The sequence below is a fragment of the Carassius gibelio genome, chromosome A19, assembly GCF_023724105.1.
Source record: "Carassius gibelio isolate Cgi1373 ecotype wild population from Czech Republic chromosome A19, carGib1.2-hapl.c, whole genome shotgun sequence".
NCBI lineage: Eukaryota > Metazoa > Chordata > Actinopteri > Cypriniformes > Cyprinidae > Carassius > Carassius gibelio.
Genome location: NC_068389.1, coordinates 11,467,711 through 11,490,927, shown reverse-complemented (window position 1 = coordinate 11,490,927; position 23,217 = coordinate 11,467,711). Strand labels below are relative to the sequence as shown.

Sequence of the window (23,217 nt, the reverse complement as noted above, 5' to 3'; positions counted from 1 at the left end):
TCATAACTAATTTTTTCAGAATTTTCAACCAAACATAACAAAACTCATATGCTGTGACTGTCCGGCACTTGTTTCTCAAAGTGAGAACTAGAATAAAAAAAAAAAAAAAAAAAATGCAAAAATTCTCAAAAAAATACAGAAAAATAATACAGATGTCTATTTGTGAGCCTACTCTTTTCAAAGTCCAAGCATAATGTGTTGAGTCAGTTCTAATCAAAAAGATTTTGTCATACAAATCAAATTCATATGGTGTGACACTATTTTGGGATATTTGAACGGGCAACTGTTTTGACACCCTTGGGAAGGAGAGGACCTTCTTCAGCAATGTTGTACAGAACTAGCAGTGTATTTCTACTGTTCAACCTGAGGTGAGTCATCATTTTTATTTTTACAATAAATCAGATCTTGTTGGCACTCTGACAAAAGTCCCACTTCCAGATGTCTTTTGGTGTGACACATTTTTTTATAAAAATGCAAAGGAATGTTATTATTTTGTCATAATTATATGTAAATCTATGCTGCTTTGTTATAGCTAGCATGTTGTTAGTATGCTAATGTGTAGCTACAAGACTCAAGGTTGTGCTAAGTGCACAAAACATCATATAGTGTGACACTTCATCATATGGTGTGACATGTCTGCCTGTCACGCCATATGATTTGATTGTCACACCATATGATATGAATTGTAATTCCCTGCATATATAACAATAAATAACAAAGTCAAATGTATTTTTTGTCCTTGTTATTCGGTGATTCAGATTTCTAGTTCATCAGACAGACACAGCAGATCCCTTCACAGAAACCTTAGAATGCTGTTTAAGTCTAAACAATGTTGTCTTCATCTCAAACCATTCATTTCCTTTTTTTTGTCAACTTGAGGCAGATAATGATGACAAGTGCAGACAGGACAAAGAGATACAGGGAGAGGTTTGCTACTCTCTCCAAATTTGACTGGCTTATGACTGGCTTATGTACAATGGAGTCTAGATGAACTGATTTATTTGTGGATCCACTCAGCTACGTTGTATGTTCACGGTTCATATGATATAAAAAAATTGGTTGTTTTACTTATTTTAATACATATTGCAGACCAGTTTTGACTTGAAATGAAATTTGATACACAAACATATTTTCATATGGTTCATACAATATTAAAACAATGTTTGTTTTATTGATAAATATCAAATAAATCAATAAAATTTGAATATTGCCTTGCAGCATTTAAGAGTGGTTAAATATTTCCTGCCATATGAGTGATAAGTACTCACCAACAAGTAGGATAATACATGGTTTGCATTGACACATGGCGACATTATCATATGGTGTGACACTATATCATTTGGTGTGACATCCTAATTGTGAAAATAACATACCTTTATTAATGATAAAACCTGAAAATGTTCATGGAATACATAGAAAATAGTATCAGCAAGAGTCACAAATATTTTTATAATTTTCTAGCAAGGTTTGTCACAAAAAATAGAAAATATGTTGAAAGACCGACGGCATAGGTCTCACATTGAGCAATGTTTTAAAAAATAATACACAAATTCACAAAACTATAATGGATCACAGTTTAGTTATGATAAATGACTTTGATAAAGTGAGTAACTTAAGAAAGGTATAATCCATTTACAGTTTATAAACAATTATTTTCATGTCACACCATATGACGATTGTAAGCACTAATACAACAAATTGTCACATAAATTCTGATTCCAATTGAAAATTTTTAAACAACATATGTTTCTATAAAGATGAGAGTTAGTAGAACAAAAGTCAACCATTGTTATGCTTTATACAGTTAGTTAGTACAAGTTTACCTTTGTTTATTATAAGCTTTTAAGATTGTTAAAAGTAAACACAAGTGTAAACAACAACAACAACAAAAGATCTGAAGATAGAAGAAAAAGTATGTCTGAAGACATACAAGTGTGATTTTATTGTGTTCACTTTAATATCACACATTTAAAATGTAATTTTTTAGGAATGAAAATATTTTGAACTTTTTTAAACTTTAGGCTTTCAAACAAAATAGATAGGTCAATTAAGTAATTCACTGTATGAAATGAGACATCTGAATGTCATCCGATAACTGGCCCTGGGGCACTTACACAGTCAAAGTCTATGGGACGAGAAGGCCTTTTGAAGTGCTTCTTTTAGCTGAAATGAAAGAATTAAACTGATAAGTGGAAGGTCAGTGAATCACTTTCTTATGATGCTTCATGGCTTTTTGATTGTACTGTTATTCAAAGCACATGTTACAATTATGTTTTCAGTCATACAAGTTAATATATAATGATAGAGAACAAACAAACTGCACAACATCTGCAATGCAGATCTGATTCTAATTGACCTGCGAGTTTCTGCTGTTTTAACAGCTTATTATCCTGTTGACCACTAGATGACAGCAAAGTCATTATTGTTTTTCATGAATTTTGTTGTGTGTTTCTGCTATTTTTCTGAATTTTAAATGTATTTATTGTTTTTATGATTTTTTATTTCAGTTTTAGTATATATATACAATTAGTAATTGATTAAATAAATTAAATTAGACTTAAATAACTAATTTATGTTAATTATAAAACAATGGAGTACCAAGAGTACCGCTTCCTTTTTCAATTTATCACAAACATACATTACACATTTAATTGGCTGTATTACTCTATATATATATATGAAAAAAAAAAAAAAAAAAAAAAAATGCCCATAACAGCTGGCACATTCCTGATGGTCTTAAAAAAAAAACACAATCTGGATAAATACTGTCAATCCCATTCACTTTTAACAAGCCCATAAGGGCAACATATCTAAAAGGTGACAAACGTCTGTATTATCAATGGTGTTAAAAGCAGCAGATTACTAGTCTGACTGGTGGCTTTTCTCTTTAAGATTCACCAGACACTGCAGATGTCACAATATCTTAGCTGCCTGAGTGTGATGCTGCTGTTGTGAACTCATTATCACATTTTTATTTCTTCAGTTCTATACTGATATATGTTCACATTTTATCACGGGAGAGAAAAGAAAGTGATAAAATGATCTCAATATTAAAGCGCAACGACTGAAGAGAGTATTAATTGCTGGTTTGCCCTTGAGAGGGTGATAAGTTCTAGATTTGGCACCCGTACTTATTCAGTGTGTCCTATTTTAGCCACTGTAAAGGGGTGCAGTAAAAAGAAATCACATTAACTGCCCTGAATCTGTCAAAATCTTGTCCACACTGCTGGCTCTAACAGAAAAATCATAGCATAATCCCTGGAAATGGCCACTATTTTATTACCTTCAAGGCAAAAGAGGGAGAAAGCTTGTTCAGCAACTAGTCAAGTTATTCTGCCTGTCTTACAACATATAAAATGATGTTTTTCATGGGATGCACATACTTAAAATAAAAATAATTTTAAGTCTTTTTGATCAACAACTTTATGTTCATATGTATTAATGTGTATTTATAGATTTCTTTTGAATGCTAGTGTGTGTGTGTGTGTGTGCGTGTGTGTGTGCATACACTAGCTTTCAAAAAAAAAAAAAAGATTTCTTTCATTCTTCAATGATATCGTAAATTGTTCAAATGGGACAGTAAATGCATTAATAATATTGAATATTAAATAAATATTAGTTTTTTCAAATTAAATGTTCTTTATTTTGTCAAGGAATTCGGAATTCATATTAAACAGCACAACTGTTTTCAACATTGATAATAATAAGGAATGTTTCTTGAACAGCAAATCAGTATATTAGAATAATTTCTGAAGGATCATGTGACATTTAAGACTGGAATAATGATGCTGAAAAATTCAGCTTTTTAGATAAATTATATTTTACAATAATAATTACATTTTAAATATATATTTTCAGATAGAAAACAGTTATTTTGAACTGCAATAATATTTGGCAATATTAATTTTCTTAGTGTATTTTTGATCAAATGAATGCAGTCTTGGTGAACATACAATACTTTTTTTCAAAAACATTAAAAAATCTTCCATTATTTATATTGCTACACATATGAATTGGATTATCCCAGGGCTTTTCTGTGCACTTTATTCATGATTTTTTAAAACAAATGTACTGCAAGCACATTTGAAATAAACCTTCTATTACTACTGAATGAGTATGAAATCTTTGGGATGTGCCCCGCTCCATCTCTCAGGGTCCTGTAGGTTTTTTTTTTTTTTTTTTTTTTAAATCTAGTGATGGTACATTAACGCTCTCAGAAGTCCCCTGATGTTACAATCTTTCAGTTATGTCATGCCACACAGATTTTTACAGACCTGGTATATCAAGAGATGACTTCAGAAGCTTTCAGAAGGCAAGACACATCCATTTACAATGAGCAACACAGTCTGGAGTCTTAAAAGCTCACCCTCGACCTCTCTTTCCCTCCTCAGCACCAATGCAGCTTTGACTTGGGCCTACTAGAGCACAGGACGAGCTGGAATAGATTCACGTAAATATCACAGCCAATAACCACTGAAAGATGTATTGGTAAACAGTGTTATTAAGGATGTTTGCTAAAGCTTGTGGTTAGAGATTTGAATAAACCTCTGATCGAAAGTATAAAACCTGAATCATAACTTGTCCTGCATTGTTTGTGCTTTAGACCTGAATGAAATCTTAAATCATATATTTTTGTTGAGTGCAGGCATATAATTCTTTCAAAGTATTTTAGTTGTCTTTCAAAGTTGACCTCTGAGGCTACGGATGCAGTTTTAAAGTGGACTGTACTTTCATGAAGATGTTTTACTCTTGTTGTATTGAATCTGTCATTACTTTCTCATTTGTTGTGTTGGTGGGTCAGAAACAGATTGCAGGGTATTATTAAAGTGTGTGGTATTGCTTTAACCACTTTTTATATAATTTGATCGACTTGTATGAGGCTAGGACTTCAAGGAAGGCTGAGATAATTAGGAATATTCCCAGTCATCCCTTGCAGAATGTTTTTAAGTTGCTTCCTTCTACTCGCAGATAATATTTGCTTTTATGTAGGACCAATAGATTTTATTTTATTTTATACCAGCTGCCATTTGTTTGTATTATATGGACAATGGATGTGAATTGTGTACATTATTTGATATTCCAGTTCGCACTTTGCTGTCTTTCCGCCCACTGCTCTAAAAGGTCATTTACACCCTCCATCCTCCGAGTGTTTGTGTCTTTGGCAGACACTGACAGTGCATGCGTGCTTGTGAACACGGTCAGCTTGATTTTGAGACGCGACTCGAGGGTGATAACCGCACAAGTGCTGAGGGCTCTTGTTAATTCGTTGACAGGCGACTAGGATCAGGCCTGGTACGTGTGGCATAGTTTACTCATGGCACTCTCCTTCCTTTCTGTTCTGGTTTATCTCCACTCCGCTCATATTCAGCCTAGCTTTTGAATTATGCATATACACATACCATGGTCCATTGCTCGTTCGCATCACATTGGTGTCTGATCTTAAAAAATGCACCACGTGTGAGAGGTAATTAGTAGCTACCTTTAGCGTTGGAGCCACAGAGGTCCCCTAAAGGGAACTACGCAACTATACTGTCACTGACCTTGCAGATACATAAATGTCTATTTGGTTTCAATACATATAGATTGACTAAAGTCTGAAAAATCTGTTCCGATGGGCACGCGACCAGCTAATCTTGATGCATGAGTAATTATAAAGTATTTTAATGCATCAGTCAGTGGCATGAATGACAAACACCACAGGGAGGCCACCTAAAGGACAGAACACATTTTAAGTAAGAAGAAAAGGAAATGACTGGCTATTAACCCCAATTTGGTTGTTTCATACCAGGATGCATGGTTTCAGGGCTTCTGTGATGCACTGAATCATTGCTTGAGGTATATATGGCTGGGCTTATGTGTGAAGCACAAAGTAAAGTTGGCAGCACGCCATTTACTGCAAACCATGCCTGCGGCTTTTTCAAACTGCTTGTCTACATTGTGTGTTTTGAATGAGTCAGGTGGACAAGAGAAAGACAAGAAACAAAAGGCCAAGCCTGATGGATCAACTTAGACAGTCAAATTCACCTGAGTAGACTTAGGATAACGCTTCATGAATATAGTAGTTAATCAAACAACTAAAAGTGAGGTCACCGAACATGTCTTCCCAAGCTGAAGCTTTTATTTTAAGTATGCAGTGAAAGAAGCAATTGAACCACCGTTTCAAAGTCATTCTAGAGGAAGGGTGTGTGGATACTATTAGGTAAAGAAATGATTCAACAGTTAAAACTTCACACATTAACAAAGTGGTCATATGAAACCAGAGAAGATGAGATTAACACAACACACTTCCTCAGTAGGTTGCTCTTAGTAATGCTCCATTTAAATTTCAACATTGCCTCAGATGATTGTCTGAAATAAAATAGACACAAATGAGACCATTTTTTGACATACAGTAGGAGTGTATAGCTAAACAAAATGAAATAATAATAATATGTGTGTATGTGTGTGTGTCTCTCTCTCTCTCTATATAATAACTTTGTTTGAATTTAATGAAAACTTTTATTGAGCAAGGAAAAATTTAAACTGATCTCAAGTGAAAATAATGATGTTTATAATGTAAGACAAGATACAACCATAATAACAACAATACATACCATTTAAAAAAATTGATTATTATGTAACCATAATACTTTAAAAATACACTATTTTTAAATAAATTTCCTCGAATATCCTTGAAAATCCTTGAACAAGAAGTGAACTATTTGAAATCATTATGAGGCTCTCACAAATGCCATTTATCACTACTCTCTTGCGCATTATAATTTCATGGTACCATCCTTTATAATTTAGTGCTCGTCATCTCTAGCAATTTTCTTTTTAAAAGCAGCCCTTTATTTTCCTTAACTTCAGTGAACCTGCAAAGTTCAGCTCAATGCACCCAGTGTTTGTTGCAATTTAACCTTATGTAGCGCAGCGACCAAACTGAGGAATCACAAACCATTAGCGCTAAATTCTTGCAGTCAAGATCATTATACGGAAACTTTCAGACTCCGAACCTGCAGTGCACATCTGTAGTTTTCCCCCCAATCTCTCTATATCATTACAGGTTCACTGGTGAAACCAGAGCTCAAGTGTGCAGCGGATAAAGACTCCAGACCAACACAGCCACGCTGTCTATACCAAAACTGATCAAAGAGAGAGTGGAAAAAACACATTACACATCAGCCGGTACATACATGTTTGTGTGCTTCCAAGTAAAAGCTTTGAAAATGTTGTTAGCTTGAAGTGATTATTGCAAAATCATTAGTGTATCTTACGCTTCTTTGGTCTCTCAGCAAACATATCTAGCCCGAGGTCCTTAAGCAGGTTAAAGGAAATCAAAACCTGCACTGATTAATTTTCTAAGCTCCTGTGAAGCTGTGACATGTGGAAAAGTGTGTAACTCTGAGTGCCATTATGAGTGCCAAAATAATCCATTAATCAGTTTCCCTTCAGGTCAAATTGATTGTTTGGTTTGAAGTAATTTTTCATTCTTAATTTTTAAGAAACCAAACCCAACAATTCTTCACTGAGATCTGCCTTTCAAATTGGCTTGAGAAGTCACTATTCATTGGCTTCACAATATGAAGTCAGAGCCTGATGTGCAGCTCTAACATCAGGACTTCCAGGAAAACAATGCTCCAGTAGTTAATAAAACCATGGGAGCTTTTCTCATATTGCTTGATTTACTTGCTCAGAATGAGCTTATGTTACTGTGATATGCAACTTTATGAGAAACATTTTAGATCCCTGTTCCATCTTGTAAAAAAACAACAACAAAAAACAACAACATCTTGGAAATAAACAAACAAATAGCATTATAAAATAAACTAGATAATAAATAAACAAAAAAGCCCATAGCACATTTTTATATGCTAAGTCAGCTTTAGTTAAAAGGTTAACCCTATACAGTTAACCTTGTGAGTGTTAATCACCTGATAATCTTTAAAAGCTTTTTAAACAAGAAGATATGAAAGAAGAATCAATGAAACAGATAGCAATAAATACATTAATAAATAATAGCCTATGACATTTATTTATATATGCTAAATCAAAAGACAGCATTACACAACACCGCATTAACCCTGTGAAGTCCTTAAATATTTGTCCTGGGCCCTGTGAATTTAAACGATGGCCCTGGAAAAGTAAAGAGAATGAGAGAGGCAAAGCACAAAAGCAGCAGGGAAGAAAAGGAGAGGAATATAAACGTTAGCCGGACAAAGCTCAAAGCCCACAACAGTCAGCAGCCCCTTCGTTATGAGTTTGAATAGTCTGACATGCACAAACACAGTGTGTTAACCTTGGGTGAGGCTGAGGGGAAAAGGGCAGCGGAGGGTGGTGGTATAGAGGTGTTAAAGGCCTAAGCAGGTGTGACAGTTCTGAAAGCTTTCACTGGACAAATAAGGTTTCACGGCCTCCAACCAATGCTGAGCAATGGCTGACCTCAGCGCCGGCAGAGAGGAGCTGTGCTTATAGTAGAAGAGAAGCACAAGAGATGAAGGAAAACAAGCAAGTTTGTACTTATGTGAAAGATGCCTAAAACAATAACAGTGTAAAATACAGCGCATGTTCTCAAAACAGACAAACAGATCAGAGATCACATTCTGCATCAGGGTTGTCTTGAAACTGTAACTTATAAATAAACATGTACATCAACTATATTAAAATCTATAGATAAAAAGATATGCAGCTGATCAAGTTTTAATAATACTTGTCCATTTTAATAATACTGTCAAAATATTCCACCAATCACCACCAACCCCTGAAAGTAATTCATTTTCCATTTTCATCCAGATGGGGGCAGCAAACATTACATTATGCAAGGTGCACAGTTCCTTCATAAATTACCACTTAGATGAGCTGCTCATGCAAACGTTTGTGGTTGTCTCCAAGAACCAGGCATCTTAACAGTTATTAATTCATTCATAACAGATTAACATTTACTGGAAAAAACCGGATAATTATTGTATGATAAATATTGTGCATGAGAATCACGTATAAACTAGTGCATGTACATGTAATCTAGAGAAAAGAAAAGAATTTATATATATATATATATATATATATATATATATATATATATATATATATATATATATATATATATATATATAAACATGGCAAATGCATGAAATGCAAAAAAAGGAATTTCACCTCAAAGTGGGCGGTCCCATGACGTAATTTCTGCTCGCTCAACTCATCTGCGCTCGTCTCCAGCATTTGTTCATCTGTTTCCACGCGCGCGCCGGAGAGCGAGAGCCATTGCGACTCGACACAGCGCAGTGTTCAGCAGCAGCCACTCGTGTGTCCGTGCCTCCTATCACCTCTCGCAAGAAGTGGATACCGAAATTGTTTCGCCGTCGGACGTTGTGGTGTTTAAATCCTCTTTGACTCACAAACTGATCATGGAGAATGAGAACAAATACCTTCCGCAGCTGCTGGCGGAACGCGACAGCCTGGACGCGTCGTTCACCCACGCCTTGAAACTTATAACAGCAGGTAACGTAAAAACTGTTGTTTTGTGAAAACGAAGGCGAAGAGGCGTGGGAATCTAACAGGGAACATTTTGCGATGTAGATAAGTCTATGTTTTATTCAAAGAACCGGTAGGAATCGACTGTAGTCGTTCGCGGGACGCGGGGCGACCGTTGGTCTCGCTTCAGCGCGTGCGCGGGGGGTCGTGTACTAACGTTGCTCAGCTCGAGCCAGGCACGTGCTACCGAAGCTATTTTCCATGTATTTGGAGGGATGAACTCCACTTTTACTGGATGATATATATTTTTTGTACCCTTTTGTTTAGTGCGCTCGAAACCCATAGTGCTGTAGAGTTTTACCCCATCATCTTCCACAGTACCGATTCCGCTCCAGCGCAGTAACTTACTTGACCCGCGTGCTGGATAGTTTAACGTTAACCGTTACCCGCCGCCCGTTCATGGAAGTGAGAACTTTCGAACCAGATTACGTGTTTTCTACAACTTTACGATAGCTAATTAGTATTTCAGTTGTATTTTTAAGATAATCATCTTTTTCTAAATGAAGATTTACCGCCCATTGTTTGTTTGTATGGAACGCTCTGTATCTATGGGGGTCAACGTGGCGTTTCTCTGTAATTTAAGCATCGAGTCCCAGCCGACATGCACTTATTGTGTTTGTCTAGACTGAAAGATCTGGAAAGCGTAAGATTAAATCATCCAAGGCTGATCAAATTAAATTGAAGACGGATGAATATCTTTTTGAGATTTGTCGTAGTAATAAAGACCATCCGGACCATATGCGGCTTTAGGCTGAAAACTGTTGCATCTGGAGATGAAATAGCTTTTTTGGTGTAGGAAATGTATTTTCCTGGCCTCGTTTCAACACGTCTTACATCATCAGCCTAGCTGGAGTTTAAATGTCTCTTGTGGTTTTTATTAGCAGATCAGATTATTTTTTACCTTAAATTACCTTTGCAGAGGCATCAGACTTGCAGTGAAAAGCCCTTTAAAAAGCAGAGTCTATTGATTTATAGCGTTTCCTTGCAGTGGCTTTGAGGCAAGCACTTTTCTTTGCAACCTGAAGCAAATATTTAAATCTCAGACGAACATTTGTCATTGATGTAAAACGATCTGGAGATGGCTGGAAAAGTATCCCAGGCCTGTAAACATTAATTTATAATCCAGCTTGTCATGGTAAATGAGGGAAATGTAACCATGTTAATGTGTCTCCTCACCAGTGATGCCCATTTTAAAGATTTAAACCTGGTTTCTTAAATCTGATATTAATGCTGCAATAAACTTCTGACCCTGTTCTCTGACGTAGAACTCAAAACTTGTGTGCAAATGTTTCTGCCGATTTAGATTTGTAATTCATGTAAATAGCTGGTTAAGCAGTGATTGAAGAATTTAAAAATATAGTAAGAAGCTCTAGTTTGTGTATTTAAATGTTCAAATCTGATGCCAATTTTTTTTTTTTTTTTTTTTTTGTGCATTTTAGAAATTGAGAGGGTTGAGAAAGGAGAGACAGAGAAAGATACAGAAAGCTACCTGGACCTCTTTACCCAGAAAAACATCAAACTGAAGGAAAGGATTCTCATACCAGTCAAACAGTACCCCAAGGTGAGTGTCACTGTGCTATTCAGGAACACGAATGCTGTGCTGGTTCAGATCTGGTGTTGAATGAATGTGTAACACCTCAGTGGATGCAAAGGTCACCTGAGGGTTCTTGGGAGGAACAACATTTTTTAAAGGAAAGTAGAACTTATTTTAGGGCAAGAATTGCATTAGTAGTGGAAATAACTGTTAAAGAGCGAAATAGTAGGTCTGAACTCACCAGGGGCATATTTGAACAATTTTGCGAACCTTTGATTGTTGAAGCCTGTGAAAGGCCTGTAATCTGTCACGAAGGGGCTTAAGATATTTTCCAAAGGCATGTTTCTTTGTGCGTGTCCCGTGATAGCTTACCTGCCAGAGGCAATCAGACCATTTGATTGAGTCTTCTGCTGTTTTGTGAGCGTAGCTGTGTTTTTCTTTGACCTTGCATGTTTATTCTCTAAAGTTTGCTTGCCAGAAAAGTTGAGTCTTGCTGATTTTAACGTTTCAGCTTGCACTTGTTCTTTTTAACTATTACTTGGATGGCAGATTAGTATGCATGGTCTGCATGACTGATAATGCCGCTCATGGCCAATTGAAAGTGCTGTTTCTCTTTTTAGAATGGCTTGTTATACTAAGCTTTTGCTTAGATTGAAAAAATGGGTTGTCCTGAGGATCTTCAGAGTTGTCTTTGTGTGGTCACTGTATATCTTGGAGGCAACAAATTGTGTTAGATCTTTGCTCATGACTTGATTCACAGCTGTTAGCTGCATACAGATCTATTCCACAGCAGACTCTTAGGTTCTCCCTGTGGGTTACTTTGATTTTAAATGCTGGACTTTACCTCTTTTTTGGAGTGGCACTTCTCTTTGTTTTTGTGCTAAGAAACCGCTGTTTTGTTGTCTCCTGAGTGTGATTTTCCTCCAATTTTGGCCAAGTGTCTTCATCTATGCGTTCCCAGACCACCTAATGTTACCCCTCGCTTTGTGTCGAGCGGTGCACGACTCTGGCCTTTGATCAGTTTTCATTTTATTTATTAATGCATTTTATTAATCTTGTGCTTTTCTGGAAGATCAAAACTGAGTTTTTAGTCCTTGAAAACTAGTTCAGTCAGGCTAAGTGAGGTGCTGTAGATTTCTTCAAACACTTTGGGTTTAAATATTTATTTTTTTGTTGCTTTGTGCAGTTTAACTTTGTTGGGAAGATCCTCGGACCACAGGGGAACACAATCAAGAGACTGCAGGAGGAAACCGGCGCGAAGATCTCTGTGCTAGGAAAAGGGTCCATGAGGGACAAAGTCAAGGTAATGTGTTCTTTGAGGTTTTTTTTGAATAATTGTTGCAAGAATAACTTTTACCATGGGCACGTCACTTTCATTTTGAGTTTCTAAGGTAATAAAATCACAATCAAATCATTTTTATTGTCACATATTTAAGTAGCTCTTAAACAAAGGCATAAAAGGGTGTTTCAAGGCTATTTGATGCATCACGTTCTGGTTATCTTGTTGTGAGAAGGTTTAATGACAAACTATGGGTAAACTATATACTTTTTGTTTTTCAGGAGGATGGCTTGAGGAAAAGTGGAGAACCAAAGTATGCACATTTGTCCATGGAGCTTCATGTGTTTATTGAGGTGTTTGCTCCTGTTCCTGATGCATATGTGCGCATGGCTCATGCCATGGAGGAGATCAAAAAGTTCTTGTTCCCTGTAAGTACTCAGAAATCTGCTCCAGATTCAAGAAAGACAGCCCAGAAATCATTGTAGTTTTTATCTAAGCTTTCTGTTTATAATTCTGAGATTTATGAATTCCAAATGGGCCATTGTTTAAATCCAAACTGCCTGCATTGCTGGATTGTAACTAGGGCTGCACGTTTTCAAGTTTTTCATTAACCGTTAACCGAGGCCCTTAGCGGTTAATACTCGGTTAACCATAGTGTGCGCCAGGGTTTCCGTTGTCCGGTAATTTCCGGACATTGGCCGAAAAAAAAAAGAAATGTCAGACAAAATGTAATCTCTCCGGTCAAATTGTCCTATTAAAACTGCCGAATAATCCCGCCCACTAACACAATCTGAATTTGAGAATAAGCCTAAAATGTATAAAGCAAATATACACGGACCTTTGGCTGTTATAAAGGAACAGGCTCTAGTAATAGTTATGTAACTTTCCGTGTTTAGGCGAAGGTAACAAGCAGGCTCCGCGGCCGCCTCGCTAAGGCTATGACTATGACTATGTTTGACAGGTACAATATTTGAAAATCGATAATTATTTATTTTTTTTAATTACATTTATATCTGAATTTATGTCAACCTATAGACTTTCAAATATCAAAATGTCATGAATTAATATGTATTTGTGTACAAAATGACATATAAACATATTTTCCTATTATATTTTGCCTGGAAACGCTTCCAACAAGGCGTCGGTTCTATTTCTAGCATGCACGCGTCGAGCCGCGCGTCTCACGCAGGCAGTCGGCAAGCTACATGGGAGCCGAATTAAAAACAGACGCCACGCAGCTGAGATGCTTTCGCCCATCGCCACACATCCAGTGTGTCCTGACCGGCCTAATGATGCCCGGGTGTTGGCTGTTGAGATTACAACAACGAGGTTGTACTTGAAGTATATCTAAGCACTGTATTGCAATACTTGCATTTTGCCCCGTCACTCTCAATTTTAAAGTGCTCCAACGCTGTACTTTTTTTTGCCCGCTTCATATTGGAAAAATGACTTCTTCTTGTGGACATTACAAATGCCTGGGAGCGCTCTGGCGGTCTCTGGTGGTGCAAAAATGTATTACAAGTAATTTCAATGCATGCCATTGACGTCACTTAACCGAGCAAAATGTTTCACTCGGTTACCCAATTTTTAACGGTTAATCGGTTAACCGGTTAACCATGGACACCCCTAATTGTAACTCTACTTGCTTGGCCTGTGGCAGCAGATTAATATTTAATCTGATAAACCTGTTGTTTTCAAGCTCAATCTTGACTGAAAGGTTTCACTAAACAGTGTGTGTTTCCCTGTAAATGACATTAACTTTTGTGCACTGTGGAAATGGCCTTTATTTGAACTGTTTCTCATGCTGAAGTTACATGGTCCAAATCTTTAATATCTGCTTTTGTGGAAAGCCACTCTTTGCATGTCCTGATGTTCTTGTGGAAAGTCGTGTTAGTGAGCTGTGTGCCTACCTCGCAGGACATGATGGATGAGATTTGCCAGGAGCAGTTCATGGAGATGAAGTTTCTAAACGGTGGCCAGGAACACGGGGGCAGAGGCCGAGGAGGGCCACCAATCAGAGGCCGTGGAGGTCTACCTCCTCCTGGAGTACCCAGGTATCCACACTAATGCATACACCTTTTTAATAGATTATTTGTCTTTTTTGGTTTGAGCTGGATTTTCATTCAAAACTGGTATTAATGCAGAGAAAACGTTTTTTTTTCACAGGGGTCGTGGTATGCCCCCACGTGGTGGTCGTGGCGGACCCCCTCGAGGTGGAGCCACAAGGGGAGCACCTGCAGGTAGAGGTGGACCATCAGTCCAGCCACCCAGAGGAGCAGCCTCCAACCGTGCCCGTCCACCCGCCCCTGCGTCTCAGCGGATGCCCCCTCCACCACCTGCGCACCCTCCGACCCAAGACTCATACGAAGATTATGTACGTTTCTTTATTTTCTGAATTTGCTTTGAAGATATTGAGTGATCTCAATATTTTTTTTTTCTTTCAGTCTTATGACGAGAGCTACACAGATGCAGGCTATGAATCCTATGACAGCTACTACAGTCAGCCACAAACGTAAGTTAACAGTACATGTTAGTACATTTGGGACTTGGAAAGTCCTAGTTTCCTCAAAAAGACCACGTTATAATATATTACAACAGCTTATAATCATTGTGCTTTATGGAGGCTTTTTGGAAACATCCCAGGTTTTTTAAAGCAAAATGTTCTTGGCTTAGTATGTTATTTTAGGAAATTCAGGCCAGGTTATCTTGTGTAAGAGTTATTCGTTTGAACAGTGTTTGTACTTGCATTTTTTTTTTTCAGAGAACCAGAATACTATGACTACGGACATGGAGACACACAGGAGGGATATGAAAATTATGGTAAGTTGTGTTTTTTTTTTTTTTGATATTTTGAATAAGTTGTTTAATAACTTGTTTTATGTGAAAGATTGTGTCCTGGTCTGATATAGGGTCATTTATTCCCATACCATGATTTGCTGTTTATGTTTTTAAACATTTATAGTTATTTTAAGGATGAGGACTCGTGTTACATTCGATAATGCTACTGTAACTGAACAGAACGGTTTCTGTATATCAAGATAGTTAAGGAAGTATTACTACCTGCAAGTTTTCACAAAATGTTATACTTGTTCATTTGGAAATGAGGCCTGATGCATAAGCTGTCTGAAATCACATACTGTCTAGTAGGTGGGGTGGCACGGCTCGCTGAAAAAAAACGAACCGTTCAGTTCACCACACACGGTTTGGCACACGCTGGGACCACGGTTTAACTTAAATCTGACAAAGCACCTGTAATATGGTTTGCTATAAATAGCATGTAAAACAAACTGGGTTCAGCTAATGTTTATGTTGATGGATGCGCAACAGCGTTGAGAGAGAGAGAGAAAAAAAAGCCCTGGACAAATCATTCACTCTTGTTCAACGCAAATGCTGTATATGAGCAGTCATTTATTCCGTCATCACCCGGGTGGTGATAGTGCGCGCTCACAGATGAGACCTGAATATCACACGTTTATATGCGTTTAAACCGAACTCATTAAAGTTTTGTCAGTTTAAAAATTTAAGAGCCAGAGGACGTGAGCTTGCACGCGCAGTGTGAAGATTTGTGCGTGCGCTCATCTGAAGTATGCAAACCCATGCCTCAGAACGCGCACAAATATTAAGCTCTCTCTGTAGTATTCTTTAAATGGACACATTTAGAAAAGAATTTTCAAAATGCTCGTCTTGGTAAGTATCCTACAGCAGATATAGGCGGCTGAATGTAGGCCTACTGTATCAGTGCATTCTCTTAAAGTGACAGTCTTTTATATTAATCGAACAGCAACAACAAAGAAATCACTCACTGCTCTTGATTAAAAAAGCTTTTTTAACTTTAATAAAGAATAATTTTTAATTTATACAGTCCAAAATGCAGTGCTGTTTTACATTTGATTACTTTATTCTATTTCTGTACCTAAAAACTTAAGCTAGACCTGCCAAAAAACAAACTGAAAATCTGTTTGTTTGTATCTTTACTCTATCTTTACTCTTTACTCTTATTTATTTGTGCTGTTGCTTGTAGTTGGATTTTTATTAGAAAGTATAGTTTTTCCATAAACCTAGCACATACTGAACTGTACCGAAACCGTGACTCTAAAACCGTGAAACAAACCGAACAGTGAAAAAGTTTAACTGTGCTACCCCTAATATTAGGTACTTAAATTTGGTCTGAAACGATGTGATTGTTGAACAAGTATATTCTGTTTTGCATGACATTTTCAAATGCATATGAATTTGGACATACCATAGTTTTGACATACTGTTTACGTTCTACATTTTATGATGTAGTATAGAATTTTCCATATTCTGATGCTGCACATAGTTTGATCCATAGCATAGATGTTCACATAAATTTGACCTTATTTTTTAATAATTCCTGTAAATTTGAGATTGTAACCATCCTAACACAGTCTTGTCTTGCGAAGGTAGATTTGGTCATTAACGTATTTTAAGGTTAGTAAAGGTCATTTACGCCTTGGTAAGCTATAGTTTGCTTTGTTAATCTTATACACTTGCACTGTGTGTTCTGTCCCACAGCTCAAAATGACTGGAATGGTACACAGGGCTCTGCTGGCGGTGGAAAAGCTCCCACTCAGAGACCGACCAAGCCTGGGTTAAGGGAGCACCCCTATGGACGATACTAAATCTGACTAGTGGAACGTCACCCAACGCATCGCCATGCCAACTGTCTCCCATGGCAGCTCACGCTTTAAGCTACCCGACAAAAGTAATTGTCCGTTAGTAGTTTTTTTGGTCGTGTTTTTTTTACTCTGGACTTTTTTAAAAGAAACTTGAGAGAACGGCATTTGAAAGCCTCAAGAATAAACAAACTTTAGAAGGATTAGTTTAAATATTGCTGTTTTTTTGTTTGGTTTATTTTTTATTTTTTTGCCAGTATCTCTTCCTCTGCTCATACCTACCCTTGCTTTTTTGCATATGTGGATGGTAAAAAATTTGTTCCAGTGATTGGGAAAAAGTATTTAGCTGGAAGGTAAAGCCTAACAACTGTACAGCCACTTTTTGTGTTACCTTAAAAACTCTGCAGAGGTGCAGTTGCAGATTCCCATGTAGGCTACATTTCAAAATTCTGTTTAATACTAGCTTATCAAAAAGACCCTAAACGTAATGTCTGTTTTGTAATAAGGAATATAAATAACTGAAATGCAAAATGTCTTTAATGGTATTTCCAACAGCCATTGATTATTTCTTATTTGATTTAAATAGTCTCAAAAGCTGTAAATGTAGATTTAGACCTCAATATTTTTCCTTTTATCTTTTAGAGTTTTGAAATATAGCCCAATTAGACGCTGTTGAGATGGAATGTCCTCAAATCCTTAATTTGTTAAAATAAGATGTTGCTCTTCATAAATGTTCTGCAGAATAACCCATGTTTGGCTACTTATGTTTAAAAGGGAAAACAAATCAAACATGTCAGATTATCATGGATGACGCAATGCTATATAAACTGCATGCACAAACTGCTTTAAAAAGGATTTGGACAGCAATCTCCACAAGGGTCATCTCTTTCTTATGTAAAGGGATACTGCAGCTTAAACTTACTCTATTGTACATAATTTAAAAAAGGAAAAGGAAAAAAAAAACACCCAAAACTGTACTTTTACTGCCATTTTAGTATTTGTATCCTCTCCATAAAATGCATAATGACACATGTGTAAGTTTGCCTAAATAGGTAACTAAATCTGTCCAAAACATGTTTTGCAGCAGTTGTCAATAAAGCCTAGTTTGTTTTTTATGAAACTTTAACCTGGTTTATTTTTCTTTGTCTTCATAAAATCTGAAATGGCCTTTTAAATAACTTCTAAGCTTCGGATCCAACATTTCTTCCTCTTCAAAAACAGATTTTAAATTTAAAACAATGCATGAAGACGTAAACTACACTAAAGGAGTCTGTTTAAAGTGTTTGATTTGACAATTAAAAGCACACCTTTAATGTTTCTCTCTCTTTTTATACTTAAAAAGGACCCTAGAGGTAAGACCTGTGCTCTTTAAAAATAACCTGGATAGCTTCCTAATGTCTATAGAGAGAACTAAAGCATTCGATGCTTGGGTATGTATTAAACTTTTCTTGAATGACATTTTACTTTTGGTCTCACTTAGAATGGGAAATGTATTACAGCCTGAAATAATTTGAATTTAAAAATTAAGTTATGCAGGGGCCATATTTGTCAAGACTGATGCAAAGACAAGTTGGCTGCTTTTAGCAAAAAGGACAGGAGAGGACCGTTAAACCTTTAACTGCAGCATTGTAAAGGTAACCCTAACCCTAAATTTGTGAGTAGTGTTAAATTTATATACATAAAATTGTTTGGAAACAGCGTGCAATGATTTAAAATATCCATTCGTTAAAAAAAATAAAAGTAAAGTGGAAAAAAAACATACAAACATGCAGTAATTTTGCTTATAATAATATTTCTGTACTAACATTTTAGAGCAGAACTGTAATGCAACTCATGCTAAAAGAGCTCCGTGTCAAATCTAGATCCATCTGTTTGTAATGCTGCTCCTGTTGTTTTTTTTTTCTTTTGCGATTTTAATTCTTTAACGTATTAAAATACTCAAATGTCCCACCTAAAGAATTTACCTGGAAAAGATTGAGTTGCATGACTCAAACTTGGCAGATTGCATGAGCTTCCTCAATACAATATAGTTTATCATGACAATGTTTGGTTATTTGCTAATAGCCATCTCTCTTCCCTCAGGTTGTGATGCCTGGAAATTCCTGGAAATGCAAAGTTTAATTGAGGATGTCAGACCTCTCCTCAGGTCAGTTATCTTTTCCACTTAAACATGCATCAATGCTTGTGCATTCAAAAAAGTTGTTACTTTTAATTGTTGTAGTCTGTAGTTTTCATCCATCTTAATTCTGATGAGTCAAAGCTTTCTAAATCTGCATGTTCTGCAAGAAGCAGTAAATGGAACAAAGTTGCACTGCCCTAATGGGCTTGCTTTCGGTTTCAACTCTATATTAAGCCTTGTAATTACTGGTAGCTCCAGTGGCTTAATGTGATGTATGGACTCATCGTGGAAGTTGATTCAAACATCTGAGTTGTGTGGGCTCCTCCCTCTTGCTTGCTTTACTAATTGACTTGCTATTTTTCTACAGGAAGAGACAAGTGTTTGTTTGCAGTGTAAGACCAATCTTACCTCTGAACACCAGCCGTCTTTAAGGAAACGTCCATGGACCGTACAGTCTGACTGAACAGCTTCTGAATGGGCTGGAAATGCAGAAATCGATGGTCCTGTCGACTAAAGTTTGAACCAGCAACCTGTTAATGGGTTAAAACGGGAATGTCTTGAGTTCTTGGTGGTGTTTTTATTGGCTCACCAGTTGTAATGCAAGGTCATTTTCTCTATTCTGAAAGTTTCTTTTTTTCTGTTCACCTCATCCAGTGCTTTCTAAGCACACTTAACTTTAAATGGACTGCTTCTGTTCATTTTAGCTAAGAAATCCTTTTAACAAGCTCAAAAATTCTGTCCAGGCTCTCCAGACGTCTACTTCAGACAATACTCCAGTGCTTTTATTCTGCAAGACAAGCATGTCTTCCTCGGTTCCTTGCTCGGAGGAACGTACATGCTAATTTAGAGCTGTCCAGCCCCTATCTCTTAGCACAGACTTTGTCCTTTAATTGCCATGGTAATTTTCATCGTGTTCTTGAGTAGATATGTTTGAATGGGTTTATGCTGGTGGAGCTCTAACGTTTTAACCTTCTGAATAAAGGTCTTTCTTGCCTTAATTGAGAGCTTACCATAAATGCTGCTTTTTCTAGTCCTCGCTGTGTTTGTCACTGTTAGTGTACATTGCTGTGGCTTCCATCCTTTGCTCACCCCCCCACCTCCCTCCAGTGCACATAGGATTTGAGCCTGTCATTTTGACCAATTACTATCTTTGACACTGTGTCCGTCCCCCCACGGAGCTGCCACTGTTTGCCTTCTGGCTAACAGGACTAATGCCTTATTGCATTAGAGACAAATCAGTCCTCAGTACAGATTTTAATAAGCATCAGCCACCGCTCAAGTGCCATCGAACAATTGGAAATGGATGTGTGTGGGTAGGAGGTGGACTGATGCGTATGCAGGCTTCACCATAATGAGAAATTGCAAAAGCAGATAATGGAAATATTTAAATAATTTCCCAGATGAGGGGGTAAAGAAAACTAGTCTCAATCAGGAGGAAATATTCATACCCACTGTGTGCACTTAATGCATCTTTTGTTTATGTCAGACATGCATGGCTGGGGTAATGCCTCTGAGGTAATGTGAAAGGAATGTGTGGTGGTCTGAAGCCGGGGCATTGTGGCTTGGCAGCTCTTTCCTCTTAACACACATTGTGCATGCTGAAAACAGGAAGCATGGCTTTACGAATGCAGATGAAACGCTTCCACCACTGACTGTCTGTCTTCCTGCATGGTTTTTTTAGCTAGTTTCACACATAACCAGTACACACTCTCCAGGGAGTCAGGGTTTTGAGTGCACAGGAATGAGTTGTGACTGTTTCTTGCTCACCTCCTTCAGTGTGAAAAAAGCTGATAATAACTAGGCCTGATGAATCGAATCCATCCATGTGGAATCTGGCTTGAGTAATCCGTAGCCCTCCTGGAATGAGAGTTGGACACCTCCACCTTGGCTATCACTGAATGTAACATTCCACTGCATGTTTTCCAACATCCACATAATCAGACGCAAATAACAAAATGTAGGGAAGCCATGGGAATTGCTTGGGATTAGTGATGAAATACAAGAGCCAGGAGTCTTTATTATTTTATTTTCCTAAAAGGATTGACGAGGCTGTATTTACAATTCAGCTAAAATGGATTTGAGCTTACTGAAGTGCCTAGCTGTTGGCCTTCTCTCAGTAGGAGCAAACTAAAGACTTTGGGGTCAAAGAAACCAGTGACTTTCAGAACTTTTCATTAAATTTAAAGTCATTCAAACTTGTTTGGAAGTCGATGTATCAAAGAGCACTCACACGCAGCCTGCATATTATGTGTGACTACAAAGAGAGTACTTATTCACAGATGTTTTTACCTGTTTTGTAATGTCAAAAATAAATTGATTTCATGAAGTGGCTCTTATGTGTCTCTTTCAAAGTTTGTCTTTTGATGGCTACTCCTCAGGGTTTCAGACTGACTACAATGGACTTAAATGGAAAAATTTTCGAACAGTACAGTAAGTGCAGTAACTTGTTAAATGCTGAAGAAGGAAGCAATGCACACAATCAAATACAGTCTTTATAAAATGGTTCTGTAACTTGACTTGAATTTTTTATTTTAAGTGCCAGTGGCTCCCTTGAAAGTTTTGTGCTTTGTTTAAAGCAAAGGTCTTCAACCCTAATCAAACAAACCAAAACCAGTAAATCAGGGTCTTCAGGATCACTTGAAAATCATAGGCAGGTGTGTTGAAGCAGGTTGGAAATGGACATAGCAGGAAGGTGGGGTTGTATCCAAAATTTCAAATTTAAGACTTCAAGTTTAAAGGAACATTTACGGATGAATATAGTTAATGTATTATATGGTTAAGCTCTATGAGTAGCATCTGTTGCATGTCAATTGCCACAGAAAAACATACTGGCTTATTGTAAAATCAGCAGAAATGCATTTACAGTGGATGTCCATGAGGCAGCTGTTGTACAGATTCCCCATAGACTTCCATTGTAAGTGCAAGCAACATTCAGGCAATCTGTGTAATAACTGCTTGTCCTGCTGGTTGCTGTGCTGAGCATGTTTTGAAACCTATGAAGGTGAATAAGACGTGCATCAAGCAGCTCTCATGAATAATTTTAGTCTTGTGTACATTTCATGCACAACAAGGATGTGCTTTCATGAGCAAGGCACCTAGAAACGTATGTTTAGATCAAACCTTGATGTAAGCAGGTTCTGTTGAGCGATTGTGGTGCTTTTAATGGAATGTGTGTTTAATGAGAGTGTGCTCGGGTATCTGATGCAACAGATGAGGATCAATGAGACATGCTCAACATGCATCGTGTGTCAAGGTATCTTTACACAGCCAAATTCAGTCTAAAGATGCATTGGCACTTACAATACAGGCTAAATTATGCCTGCTCCAACCCACCTCAACCCCTAGTATCAAAGTAGACAGTTGTGATAGCTGTATAAATGCATTTATGCAATTTCAGAGCAGAATTAAACCATTTGCATAAAGACACCAAAATAGCACTTCAGAAGTGCTTCTGTGCCAACTTTCCAGTGTAAATTTGTCCCTTTTGGTGATAAACTCACGGTGTTGCAGAAGAACCTTAGCTTTGAGTCTTCATGTGTTTATAGATGAGTAATTACTTCCATCCTTGTGTTTTCAGAACATAGTTTGGCAAAGTTAAATGACTAAAAAGGAAAGTTCTCATTTTGACCCACAACCCACGTCGACAGTACAGATCCGCCCGCTCTCATCCTTCCTCTTTACTGGTCTGCTGCCAGTGTTCGCTCTGAGTGAGACTGAAATGGCAGCAAAGCCCCAGGAGCATTTTCATGTGGAAAGTAGTTGCAGTTGATGTAGTTTATGCTTTTTATTATTAGTGTTTCCAAGCGAATCCGCCTCCTCAAGCTAACCCCGGAATGACCTTTTAAAGATCTTTCTTGTTGGGAATGTAGTTAAACCCAACAGCCTGTCACAGGTCACCGCTGCGGTTTTTGTTGACATGTCAGTGCATGCTGCTTCTCTTCTTTCCTGTTCACATGGAAACCCTGGGCCTCATTAGCTCATGCACTTGACTCTGTCTGCGCTTCCACGGGAGCAAATCCTTTGGAAGCAATTTAGGGCTTGATATAAATCAATTTTATGTTAAATAGTTGCCTTGAAAGGAGGTGTGGGGGTGGGGAAGTGTGTGCTTTACCAAGCCGTAGGCTTCCCACACGTCCCT

General features: G+C 37.4%; 1 protein-coding gene across 1 annotated transcript; it reads left to right on the top strand.

Moving 5' to 3' along the window:
* Nucleotides 1-9,208: 9,208 nt before the first annotated feature.
* Nucleotides 9,209-18,086, top strand: khdrbs1b (KH domain containing, RNA binding, signal transduction associated 1b). Its single transcript, XM_052533749.1, has 9 exons — nt 9,209-9,477; nt 10,950-11,071; nt 12,231-12,347; nt 12,605-12,751; nt 14,241-14,377; nt 14,490-14,697; nt 14,768-14,835; nt 15,085-15,143; nt 16,860-18,086. Exons 1-9 carry the CDS (start codon nt 9,384-9,386, stop codon nt 16,964-16,966), a joined length of 1,059 nt encoding a protein of 352 aa, XP_052389709.1. The 5' UTR covers nt 9,209-9,383; the 3' UTR covers nt 16,967-18,086.
* Nucleotides 18,087-23,217: the final 5,131 nt, after the last annotated feature.